Source organism: Trachurus trachurus (genome assembly GCF_905171665.1).
Source record: "Trachurus trachurus genome assembly, chromosome: 20".
Classification (NCBI taxonomy): domain Eukaryota; kingdom Metazoa; phylum Chordata; class Actinopteri; order Carangiformes; family Carangidae; genus Trachurus; species Trachurus trachurus.
In genome coordinates this window covers 8840077-8853394 of record NC_139911.1, presented here as the reverse complement: position 1 = coordinate 8853394, position 13318 = coordinate 8840077, and the positions used below count along the sequence as shown (strand labels likewise).

General features: G+C 43.2%; 1 protein-coding gene across 1 annotated transcript; it reads right to left on the bottom strand.

Annotated features, from left to right (window-relative positions):
* Window positions 1-13023, bottom strand: dap (death-associated protein). Its single transcript, XM_083995381.1, has 4 exons — window positions 12829-13023; window positions 11352-11454; window positions 4850-4892; window positions 1-756 (listed from the first exon to the last, which is right to left on the bottom strand). The coding sequence occupies exons 1-4, from the start codon at window positions 12881-12883 to the stop codon at window positions 637-639; spliced, it is 321 nt and encodes a 106-aa protein (XP_083851507.1). The 5' UTR covers window positions 12884-13023; the 3' UTR covers window positions 1-636.
* Between the last annotated feature and the right edge of the window lie 295 nt (window positions 13024-13318).

Genomic DNA, 13318 nt, shown 5'->3' with positions numbered 1-13318 from the left:
TTTGTGTGTTCTTCTGTTTTTTTTTTTTTTTTTGGTTTGTAGTGATGATGATGATCATGTAACTGGTGTCCACCACATGATTGGTTGGTTGATTGGTTCTTCTGGTCTGTGTGAAGGTCATAGGTAGAAGGTTGGAGCCTGGGCTCATCACTGTGAGGTGATTGGTTGGTTAGTTAATTGGCCTGATTGACGGGGTCGCTGTGATTGGCTGGTTGCAATGATGCGGTATTGGTCAGCACATTTGGTGGCGTGAGAGTCCCCCCACCCCCCGCAGACTCACATATATATATATAAGATCGATTTCTTAGCTCACCTAATCCAAGAACCAAAGCCATCTTAGAAGCCCCTCTGCCCACTTTAACCATCTGGAAACTATACGACTGTCAAAGCAATACCTCTTAAAGGAGAAGACCCAAAAATTGTAGAACAAAGAGTCCAGCACCAAAAGCAGCAAAGGTGTAGAGAGAGTGGGGACTTCTAGAATGGCTGTATTGGCATTAGGTGTCAGGCAAATGAAAATTACTCTGATTATTTAGAGGAGATCTGCGCCCGGTGGGGAAAACATCTTCATCATCCTATGTGTTCCATTGAAAAGGCCGGCTGGTGGAGTTAGCGTAGCCACTGTAGCCTGCTGCCTCACTTGCGGGGCTGGTGGATGTGCTGGTTGATGTGCTGGGTGGGGGGCAGCTTGGGGATACCAGGCTGGGGCTTCTGGTGAGCCACCTGTGCAGCTGCCGGGGTGAAGTCCTTATCACCCTGAACAGAACAAAGTCAGCAGGACGTTAGAGCGAATAGAGAAGAATTCAATGAAGGCTCAGAAACTCAAGCTCACAGCTTAACATGCACAACTACACTGGAACAATTGTTCAGTTCTTATGATTAAGATGACGATTATTCCCTGAGTGCAAGAATTTAAAGGGATACTTCACCCAAAATCGAGTTATCAAAACGCTTTAGGAGTTCCAGGGGGGGTCCGGCTGGCAAAGGATTTTCATATAATGGCGGCGGATAGAGTTCAGTTTTGAATCGTCCAAAACACACACTGTGAAACATCCAAATATCTCCATACTGCTTGTCCGTACTGACTGATGAAAAAGTTGTTCGGAAAAAAATTAATTTGATCTCTGTTTTTAGCCTTGTTGTAGTAGTAGCTCCCAGGGGCTCTGTTGATATTCGTTGTTGTAAACCACTGGATGTATGATGTAAACATGGAAGAATATCTCACAGCAAATCTCGCACATGTGCACAAACATCAACAGAGCCACTGGGAGCTACTACTACAACAAGGCTAAAAACAGAGATCAAATTAATTTTTTCCGAACATTTTTTTCATGTGGTGGCTTCAGGAGACTTGGGTCAGTACGGACGAGCAGTATGGAGGTATCTGGATGTTTCATAGTGTGTGTTTTGGACGATTCAAAAGTGAGCTCTATCTGCCGCCGTTATATGAAAATCCGTTGCCCCACTGGAACTCCAAAAGCATTTTGCTGAAAGTTCTCCCAACCCTTCCTTGGCATGACGGTGCGTAGAAAATTGGTGGAGTCTGTGAACATTTCACCTACTCAAACCACATGGGGAAAACGTTTCTCTTCAATCACTTCATCTTTTATTTGTGCGCTGGGAAGATCAGGACTGCAGCTAAACTTTTAGATGATGCCACCCCCACAGGCTCTGCTGCTTCTTACCTCTTCAAAAAAAAAGCTGCCACTGAAACTACATACAGTGCACTTAATAACCACACAGTTAACTATTAAGCAGCGGTGCAGTGATGTGGATGTTTCCAGTGAGAGGCTCATTATGGCTCATGTTCAGAAAATAAGAGCAATGCTGGAAATCATCAATGCAGAGGATACAGTTCTGGCTCTATGTAAAGCTAACCTTGTGTGGGTTTGTGAAATTAAGTCAGAGGCTTCAAAATACAGTGTGTAAATTGCGTCTATATATGTGTGCAGTATGTGAACCTGAACTATGACCCGTATTAAAATCCTCTGCCTTTGATAATCATAATAACAATGAGGAAATCCCCAAAGTGCATGAAGGGTACAGTATGGAGCACTTATCTCCGCGCTCATCTGCTCTGCAACCTCAATCTCTTATTCCAAGAAAAATGCCCATAAACAGCCTTGCATCTAAATCGGATCAAAGCAGGAATTTGATCGTTCACAGAGGAATGTGGAATTTTAATCGGCAACTTTCTACAATAATGACTCAATTCCTTTCCCTCTTTCTTTTTTTAAACCCTCACCGGCGGCATTTTCTTTTCTCACGCCAAGTGTTTCAGTGTCTTTCACATTCTCCACTGGTTTGTGACCAGTTTTTGCTCCTCACCTTAATCTGCCTGTTTCCTCATACTTCACTTATCTCATTTGCCTTCTTCATGTGGGAGAAACATATTTTTCAATGTGACGAGGCAGCATTCATGAAAAGCAGCACACACTACTCTGCCGCATGAATGATTAAGTGGATTATTACTGACAGTTTTAATTCTTTCATCTCCATTACGAGACATCAGCGTTAAGTTAAGTTGGTATTTTGCTGACATCTGTCCAGATGTTGCCATATGTGAACGTTATTACTCCAGCATAGAAATAATAATGACTAAACACATGGCTCCTTCCTTCATATTCTGCATTCTTAAGATGTACACATAGATAAAGTTATATAACCAATTTAATCACCTCTCCTCAAAAACACACACATGGAAACACACATCGGCTGCGTTGCTGAGCCTTTCGCTGAACTTTACTCACCCACCCCATCCTTGCTTGACCCTAATCCTCACTCTGTGTGTGTGCTGGTTCAGTTTGGTTATGTGTGGCCATGCACTAGTTTTTCTGCTTGTGTGTGTGTGTGTAGGTGGGCACAAAACATTTACAGTGTGTGCGTTTCCTTCATTTAAAGCCAATTCCACAGCTAACTGCTTGGGATGTGGATGGATCTGACCTCCAATTGCCCTTCTTCTCTCTTCTAAAGCTAAAAGCTCTCTCTCTCTCTCTGCATCCCACTGAAACAGAGGTATGAGAAGGAACGCAACAAATTAACGCCATTACTGCCAAATACTGTAAACAGAGCCGTGGCGATTGGCTGCTCAATGCTGCATTTTCACCATTCCAGTACACGGCTATCAGAAGTAGTGTGATATTTGCAAGTTTTTCTTACGGCACATTTAAAATGGACAAATTCTGACTTCTCTTTTTAAGATATTTTTTGAGGGTCAATTTTATTCTGAAATGGAAATGTTTCACTTGATATTTAATTTTCCTCTCATGCTTAAAAGAACCTAAAGGCTGACCTTTGCAATGTATTACTTCTTGGAATTAATGAGAATAACTGCCCATCTACAATAAAAAAAAACATCAAAACCCATTTACCTTCCTTTGATACCCAGTCTAGAAATCTTTTTCTTTCACTGAGATAGATGTGAGGATGACTCTTGTGTGGTTATTTAGAAGCTCAGAATGGGAATTGCTGGTGACATGTGATCAAGGCTGGGAGAGAGGAACGAGGTCTGAGCCAAAGAAAGCATCTCGGGACACGAGGAAGGAACATGTTTATTTCCTGACCCGACTGCAACACTTTTCCATTACAGCCTCTGCTTCGGTTTGTGAAGCCTCTGCTACCTCAGATCAAGTAATGTTTATTAGACGGGCACAATTTAGAATCTCATTCTACTCTGGGAAAGAAAATAGAGAATACATAGCTAAGGAAATGTCTTATTTATTTATTATTATTATTTTCTTTTTGCATTTAAAAAAAGAAAACATATCACAGCAGACAGACGGCCAAGTCTACACACAGACAGACACACACAAGTGTTTCACTTAGCTCCTAAAAGGCTTTTCTGAGGCTTTGTGCAGTGCTCGCCTCTGGGTTTGATGGCAGTGATAGGGGCCGAATGGGAAGGCTAGAGGAGGATCAGGGGATAAATGGGATGCCTGCCACCTTGCCCATATCACTGCAATCTTCCGCAAACAATCTGCCTGGTCTGACACTCAGACACAGACACACGAGGCAGAGAGCGGAGCCTTTTCCAGGAGTCAAGGACATTTTTTCACCACCCACCGCCCCACGGAGACGTACAATACACACATACTGTACACATACACATACATATACTCTCACACAGTAAATCTAAGATATACGGTCAAACAATAATCAAACACACACAGATATCCACAGACTTTGTTCAACAACTCAAAGCGGCAGGGCAAGAGTGATAAAACCTGCAAAAAACACACAAACACACTGGCTGCTGCACTTGATCAACTGGTTTATTTGAAGCTTGTTATTGTTTTGTTTTGCTTTTTTAAGCCGTGTATGAAAGGTATTGATTTAACTGTGGTCATTTTCCTTGCTGTAAAACGTGGCGGGGTTCATCACATTGTTGAGAGAATAAACTGGTTATAACATTTTAATATGTAACATTAAACTAATGTACATTGTCTGGAATGTAAACTTTAAGCTGTTTATACAGCGAGATAATTATTCTTTGTCAAGGGGTGTTGATAATATCTTTTTTATGTAGTTTTTGGGGCTGGATTATAAAAAGGAAGGCCTAAAATGAACCATTTAATAGCCTCAAGTATCTATATTAAACTTGATGTGCTTTTTCGTAACTTTGATTATAGATAGTTATTCTATTACAGAATTCACACTGTACTTGTAATTAAAAAAGTCACTTTATCTCATTTTTTTTCTTCTTCAGTTTTATTTATTTAACCGTGCCCTCTTACTTTATCTCAGCACTAAGCCTCCACCTCTCCCTGTAGAGCTCATGTCCCAGATGTAAACCATCTTATAATACTTATTTCACTAGTGGTTGTAGTGTGTGTGTGTTTGTGTATCTTACCTTCGTAACCACTCCAGACACGATCACTGGGACCTTTGGTGGACTAAACAGAAGAAAAAGAGATAAAGAAAACAAATTACCTGAGAGTTCATAACAATATAAAGACCATAAGGAGAGTGTGTACCCCAGTATATTACTCTGTGGTGATTGTGTGTAATTAAATTATATTCTAGGCAGGTTAAAAGTACAGCAATATTTACAAAAGGCTGCATCAAGGCTCTCAAAAGTAACACAAAGCCAAAACACGGACATCTAAAGTTGTCATAACACACAACACCCACCATCTCAGTCTCTCACATACACACATCCGAATGTACACACACACTCATACGAACACACACACCGCGGATGGACCTGCCAGCGGTTTAAATAGCTCCCATTCATCCTGGCCGAACACTGGGGTTCACAGCTTCTGGATGGAAAGCATGAGGAGAGAAGAGCAGGGGGAGAGAGGTAGGGAGGTGAGGGAAAGTTGGAAAAGGGAGTAATAGAGGACTGTGGTGACAAAGAAAGGATTTGGGATGGAGGAGAAGAGGAGAGTGGAGAGAGGGGGATGAAAAAAGGGAGATGAGAGGCGAAGGCAGGTCAGGGGGAGATGGAGGAGGAGGAGGAGGATGCAGGAGAAAGCACCTTTATAATAATGGGCTGTTAGATAGGAGAAGAGCATGGGGGAGAGATGAGGAGACGAGAGCTCGTTCAGACGTAGTGGAAGGGATGGAGGCAGAGAAAAAGATGAGGAGGAGGAGGAGGAGGAGGAATGCGGAACCTGAGGTAAGTATCGACCTTGACGTGACAAACGAGCGCCGTCTAATTTTATGGCGATGTCACCCGCGGCAAAAGAGCACAGTTGTAGTAGCCACCTTCAAACAGCCACTCAAAGACATTAGTGTGGACAACTCAGAGCTCACCACCTGATTAACTACCAGAGTTCCTCACACCGATGACAAACTGCAGCCTCAGCACTCAGAGTCTCATCGCCAGTCACTTTGGATTCACCACATCCGAAACATCTGCTACTTATTTTCCAATATTTGAGGATTCATGCACAACTTTTTTTTAAATTAAATCTCCGCAATCAGCATCTTGGCACCGACCAGCCTCCTGGTACTGTGCTTATCTCGATGAGAATCTTTACCTTGCTATTAAAAGACGGCTTGAAATGTGTTGAGTTTTCACTCATTATTCCTCTTGTCAAAACGCTGGGTTGAGAGCTTTTCTATTACCGATTCAATTAATTCAACTATAGCACATAACACCGTGAGATCCTAATTCAAATTAACGTCCTGCTGGCTGTGAGGTGGTCTTGCTGTGTTTCCCCCCAAACATTTGGCTTGAAAGCAGAGATTTTAAATTATTTAACAATATATGAACAAATGGGGAAAGAAAAATCTCCATATGGCAAGAGCCAAATGAAGGAAACTGTGGGAAATACTGACAGGTGGTTTATTATGTACGTCTGTGCACAACAACCTGCTGGACAAACTTTCATCTTAAACACATCTGACAGAGAACCATGCAGCAGAGCGTTCATTAAAAATATGATCGTTAGCTGAAAGGTGCCATACAAACATTAGTGATCCCAGATTTCCCTTATTTACTCCAACAGGCTCTTTAAGCTGTAAAGCAGCTGATTAACATCCAGCATGAGTCAGCCTAATGAAGACAGAAACACATTCTGAACAATGCACATCATGTGTAAATTATCTTATATGTCATTTATGTTCTAAATCTTTCTCCACACGTCTCCTCACATGTCGTGGTGCATAGAGATGCCGTACGTCTGTACAGTGGCCGCTTCTGTTACAAATTCAATTCCAGCTACAGTGAGGTGAGGCGCAGCGGGGTTGAGGTGAACAGGCACGCTCAGTTGGATATGTATTCACATACTGAGACGGTGTGGGCTGGTATCCACCCCACGCTGGGCTGTCACGACTCTATTCTGTTAAATGTCTGTCTCCATTGTGCAATCTGAAGATGAATCCTGCGAAGGAGGGCGAGGCAGAAAACAAAACCAAGGATGAAGAGGGGGAAGAAATGTCACTGTTGCATTTGAAGCATGTTAGTATCAGACTCTGCCTGTGGTTACTGCGGTTGTGCTTTAAGGCCAGAGAGACAGACAGGTTAGATATGTCAAAAAAAAAAGACAGACTGGATTGAGGGGTGTGAGCCTGTCGGAGAGACAGACAGTTGACAAGAATATAACTCCCTGGAACATATAAAAAACCTGTTTTAAAGTCAAACAGAAAATGAGGTGTGTCAGCTTTTAACCTGACCTGACAGGTAAATACATAGAGAACAGACAGACACATGTCAGGTTTTAGTCATGCTCAATAAACAGAGTTTAAGGCTTTTTAATCTGGGTTTAACAAAACTGCACTATAAAATTATTTGCCATTAGATACTGAAGCCTTTTTTGTCCATACGTTTTCGTAGCTGGTGAAAAAGGAAGCAAAACCTAAAAAAGGCACATGCACACTCGCACGCATGCACACAGAGACAAACCAAAAGTGACAGAGGTCTCCACTGTAGTTTGGTGTGATTGTTAGGAAGGTGGCTGTGTGTGGAGGAGGAGGAGGAGGAGGAGGAGGAGGAGGAGGAGGGAGCCTGCAGGGGGCAGTAGAGAGCTGTGAGGAATCCTGAGGAGGAGTTTGCTTTGTGCCAGGAGAGAAGAGGAGTAAAGAGTGAAAAAGAGGAAGAGAACGAGGGAGAAGAGAGGAGGGGAGATCGGAAGACGGCGCACATTGAATATCGGAACAAATAACTAAGAGAGAAAATGTACGTTCATGCATTGCAGCCGTGTGGTTTTTCCTTCTCAGAGTTTCAGCTTTAAAAAACCACCACACAACCCCACCCATCTCTCTCTCTCTCTCTCTCTCTCTCTCTCTCTCTCTCTTTGCTTCGGCAGAACAGGAAGTTTGTTGCCGTGGGCGAGGTGATGGTTGCCATAGAAACTGATGCCTGTTGCCTTTCTTCCCTCCCCCTCCTCCTCCTCCTCCTCCTCCTCCTCTTCTTCTCCTCCCCCCGCCTCTCTCTCCTCTCAACTTTTCACCATGAGCTGTCAGCTAACTGCACATTTCACCACAGTTCCTACGTACAGCGCGCAAATGTGTGTGCGCGTGTGTGTGTGCAGTGATTCAGTCGAGCACACACACACACACACACACACACACACACACAGCTCCACCCGCTCTTTTTTTCTCAGCCTCTGGAACAAACCCACCTCTCACCAGAACTATGTGGGAGACGTGACAGTGCAACTGCCACGAGGCCTGTGACCTCCTTGAATGGAGTTTTTTTAAACACATCGAGCCCATCACGCGAACGACGTGCGATAAGCTCATGAACCAAATATTCCCCTTCAAATATTAAGCAACATGTTGCGTGATGAAACAACCCTACAGTATGTTGGTCTGTTTGGCTCCTCTGTTTTCTCCAACTCTCTCTGCAGGATCCAAGAAACGCTCCATCTGTACGTCGAGTGGATTTTGCTGCTGATGCGTTTGAGGAACTCACTCACCTGACAGTCAGTGAGCAGGAAGCCTCTGCTGGGTCACCAGTTTGCTCCAACTAATGCTTTCCCCTTCTTGCCTGCATTTCACACTTAGCTACCCCTCTCTCCGTCCTCCATCACTCCTCCTCTCACTTCATGTCTTCATATCACCGTGTCGTTTTCCTCGCTCTCCACACCACAACCGATCCTTCCCTCTCCTCCTTCTTCGCCATAATCCCAGCCACCTATCTCTCCCTCTCTGCCCCATCTGTCCATCTTAGCTAGATTGGGTGCGGCAGGTGTTCCCCTGACTACAACGCTCCACTGGCTGCTACTAATGTGAAATTTACCCAGTAGCCACCTGCTAGATGTCCATCAGTGTGACACCGAGAGGGACTGACAGTGTGAGTGAGTCAGAGAGTTTCACCGACTGTTATTATTGATAGAGTGCAGTTACTCTGATGAGTTACTCTCATCTTTTTTTTTGCTGCGGATGCGCTGACACATAATTTTTAGTTCAAGATAAACATTTCACGCGAGGAAGGTAAACATACATTTACACAGCCGGGCCGAGAGGAGTTTATCAAGCTACAGGCTGATTTAAAGTGGGCTTCCTCGCTGATTAAAATGCACTATTTGTGTAATTTATTTTCATGGCCTAAGTAATGGCTCCTCTTCTTTGACTGCAACCTCTAAAAGGGAAATGTTCGGAAGAATAAATACTGAGGCAACTATTAAACCTTGTACGTCTCTGGTGAGACAAGTAACCAGTTTGAATGAATGAGCAGGAAGAGATACTTCACCCCGCAAAAATCTAATTTGCAAATCAGGCGTTTCCCTCCTGTACCAGTGCAACTTACACATTCATCACTTCATGTAAAACAGTGTGGAGATAATGCGATCGGAAATACAGCAGGGAGTCGTTTCTTTGTAATCTGAGCGCTCATTCGTGGGGTTTCTGCCATAATGATGCATTTATTTTAAAGACAGCTCACTGTAGCACTTTTTAACAACTCAAAATAAAACACTTCTTTACTAATCTACATATGTTGTGATAAACTGACTAACTCCTTTAGTTAATCGGCAGTAAATTAATCGGCTACTTTGATTAGAGATTTGGTTATTTTTCAAGCACAACTACCACACATCCACTGGTCCCAGCTTCTTAAATGTCTTAAATGACAACTTGCTGCTTTGCTTTGTTTTTTGTCACCATGGCCTCTAGGAACTTGGGCAATTTTTTTTCACAATTCTGGGACATTAACAGCATGACTCTACAGAATATCCTGTAATGCAACACAATAAAATGAGGAAGTGCATATTAAACGTGGCGAGAATGGCGGTTGCCCGATGACCTGCATCTGCTCTAACACCCATGTTTCTCCTCTCGTCTGCAGTGCTTTCTTCCTCTAAAGCAGGTCTTTACCTTTGAACAGTTCAAGCCAAGCTCTCATGTTGCGTTTGTACCTTTGTTATCTACTTGACCTCACTTCTCACTTCCTGTACATGCCCTGTGTGTTACTGCCACTCATGCTGGCACAAAGGAAAACGGAGCAAAGGGAAACGACTTATTGCCTCTTATGGGTTTTATACGGTTGCTTTGAATTGCATGAGAAAGCTCAACAAGCACCTTGAAGGAAGAACATGCAATACACTAGGAAAAAACTCTATAGAGGATACAGCCGGACAACAGTCTTGTTGTTAAGATCAGGATCCATATATTATTTCCTGAGAAATGAATAATGATGTGAAAAAAATATTTAAGAAAAAAACTAAATCCTCGGTCCAACCATTTAACTGGATCCACACTAAAACATAACGGGTCTTTTCTCTGGTCCGTATCCTTATCCCTCGACCAAATTTGGTGCAAATCAGCTCAGGCCTTTTTGTGAAATTCTGTTGACAGATAAACAAACAGACACGGGCGAAAACACAACCTCCTCGGTGGAGGTAATAATTTAACGTGTGCGTGAGGTTGCATATGTAACGCACATGCGGGGAAAATTTCTTGACAGTTGGCGGCGTTCTTGAACCCTGCTCACTGCTGTGCTCTGCTTGTCAGTTCTCATTTATCACTAGTTAACACACACACAAACTGATATGTGGTGTGAATATGCCACCTGTACCGACACGCACGTCGCTGATGGGTCCTTATGAATATTGAATAGACACGTGTGGGCGTAGCAGCGGGTAGATGCACACACACATACACACTCTCACACTTGCAGACACACAAACACACCCCCACACACAGTGTGACCCCAGTACAAACAATGCATTCAAGCAGCAAAAGCTGAACATGCTAATATGGAAACAGAACAAAATATGCAAACTGAGGCTGCTTATAGCAAACAATAGTGAGTGCTGAATGGGCTGTTGAAGTTAATGCTGTAATTATGCGGTAATTATGTTGTTTACTGAATTAGCTAGCAACAGCACACACTGCGAAATTGCCTACAGTATCGCCTTATAGAAAAGTTAAAGTAGCTCAATTGCTTAGCTGGCAAATTGCAGGGTGTATGTGTGTGTATGTGTTTGTTTGTTGTGTACTAACAACCCCAGAGTCCAACGCTGCACAGGCGGTGTCTCAATCTAAACGCTGTGTGTTTATGTTTGTCTTAACAAATAGACTGGAGAGAGAATTGAAGTAGTTTTTCTTCTGTAAACATGTGTAGGTGCTTAACTGTGCACGGACCGATTGTGAAACAATGGGTCCAAGGACACAAACCTCAGAGTGATAAAAAATGTTGTGCACATGTTGCTAGGTGTCTCTTTATTGTTATTTTACACCTCTTTCAAATCATTTTTACAGATTTTTCTATCATTTGTGAGAGTTTCTTTTTCCTCTTTGTAATTTTTTGAGTCATGTGGTTAGTGTGAGTCTGTGGCACCGTCACATCTCTTTGTGTCTCTCTGTGGTCCTTTGATTGAACTTCAGTCAAGAAAACGGAGACTCTGACCTGTAGATCTATTCATTCTCACTCACTGTGACCGTGTGCGGAGGCGTCTCACCTGCTGCTGACGTACTCCTCCTCGTCTTCTTTCTGAGGTGGTTCTGGAGCCACGACTGCTGCTGCCTGGTGCTTTTGCACTATCCTCATACCTCCTGCCTTCACTGCAACACACACACACACACAAGGAGGAACACAAAAAATACACATTGATTATTACTAAGTAAGACCATAACTTCTATAACCCAGCAATGGTTAATGTGAGAGAAGCAAATTATCAATTAGTGGGGATGTCACTCACAATCCTGATGTCAAGTAACAGATCAGAACCGGTATGGGCAGTTTTTGACTTACTTGGGATTGTGTTGTACTTTAATGGTTTTAAATCATGATAGAGCACAACGTGGATTTATGGTTTAACTCTGTGAGTGAATAATACAGTTAAACTGAGCTATTCTGAGCAGAATTTTGTTTTATATGCAAGCTTTACCAGTGCACAACTCTGTTTTATAGGCATACTGGATTGGCTTAGATACTGATATTTAAGAAATTGGATCAAAGGCCAGAAAAGATGGTTGGGACACCCCCCATTATAGCGAGAGTAAATAGGAACTACTTGGTAGTTTCCGAATGATGTAACATTTCAGCACCACAATGGAACATTCAGGAGCATTATCTTTGTTTAATTTAAGAGGTCATATTTATAAGTTGCACAGCTGGCTGCCATAGTAATTTATAAGCCTGACAACCCTCAACTGACAAGACTGAGTGATATAACACCAGTGTGGGAAAGTGCTCGTCCTGCAAAATGTGTCTTCAAGCTAAATTCTCAACTGTTTGCAGCTGCAGGACAGCTGTTCTGTTGCTGCCCTTGACCTCTGACCTCAATGCAGAAGGACTGTTTATGGAGAAGAAGATAATATCAGTCATGTCCAGTGTTTTCTACACCTGCGCTATACCATACCTGCATGTTTGTTAAAGCCTGACATGCTTCAGCCTGTAGGCTATGTGCTTTAGGCCTCCCTCCCTCACTAATCACAGGTAGGGTGCGAGGGCCACTCGTTATCTCACTGTGCTATCAGTGGTGCAGCTGCTGTGGCCCAGTTCACCGCTCATGTCCACGTACACCTTATCTGTTTTTCTCCCAGCCTGACATCCACAAGGCTGGAGCCATTGACCTCCACGTCACCGCACATCCAGCAACCATTCCCCCGCACCACTGCAGCTCTAACCTTTACATAAGACTTGAATAAACACGAATGACATCAATATCCCCCACGCTTACTTACTCGTGCTGCAAGACCCACAACGCCAATCAGGAAGTATAATGTGCAACATTGACAAAAATGGCAGATTTCACTGTATGCGATTTCAAACGCTTAAAAGCATTACCACCACCCCCACTGTATCTGCCACTTCAGATGCCACATAATAAAACATCATCATCATGTGATTTTGCTTTGAGACTGTGCAGACAGTAAGGCCTTCAGGTTTAGAGGAAGCTTGCAAAAACAACACAAGACTCCTGGGAGTCTTACCTGCGGGGGCATGTCCTCCTTTGGTCTCGATTTTCTCCTTCGGTGGTGACGACATGTCGGCTCCGCTCTGGAGTCTTCAGCGAGAAACAAACCGGAGGCTGTGACAAGATAATTCTCGTTTTATTCTGCCTGCAAAAAAAAAATTGCGCTACACTTTCAGACTGGACCGTCAACGTGGCTTCTTCCTGAGCATTGTTTGGAAACCATGCGTAATGACATCATATGCTTCCCGTAAGGAACTGCAGGACGTGTGGAGCGCGCTGACGTCAGTCGTAGCCGCTGGCTGTTGCTGCGTTCACGGAACACCTGGAAGTTTGGAGAGTCGGGAATAATAAAAACTCGGGAAAATCTAACTCGGAAAAATAATTTGACGGCATGAACAGGTTGATATTCTATCCGCAAGCAGATAGTGAAGCATATTGACTTCTGCAATCATGGCGTCCTCCGCTCCGATTACTATCTGTGATTTTATTATAGGTTTCTTTCTTTT

Coding starts and splice junctions, on each gene's coding strand:
- dap (XM_083995381.1), bottom strand. CDS start 12,883: ATGTCGTCACCACCGAAGGAGAAAATCGAGACCAAAGGAGGACATGCC. Junction 4,893..11,351: donor GAGGAGTACGTCAGCAGCAG/GTGAGACGCCTC, acceptor TCTTCTGTTTAG/TCCACCAAAGGTCCCAGTGA. Junction 757..4,849: donor TGTCTGGAGTGGTTACGAAG/GTAAGATACACA, acceptor TGTTCTGTTCAG/GGTGATAAGGACTTCACCCC.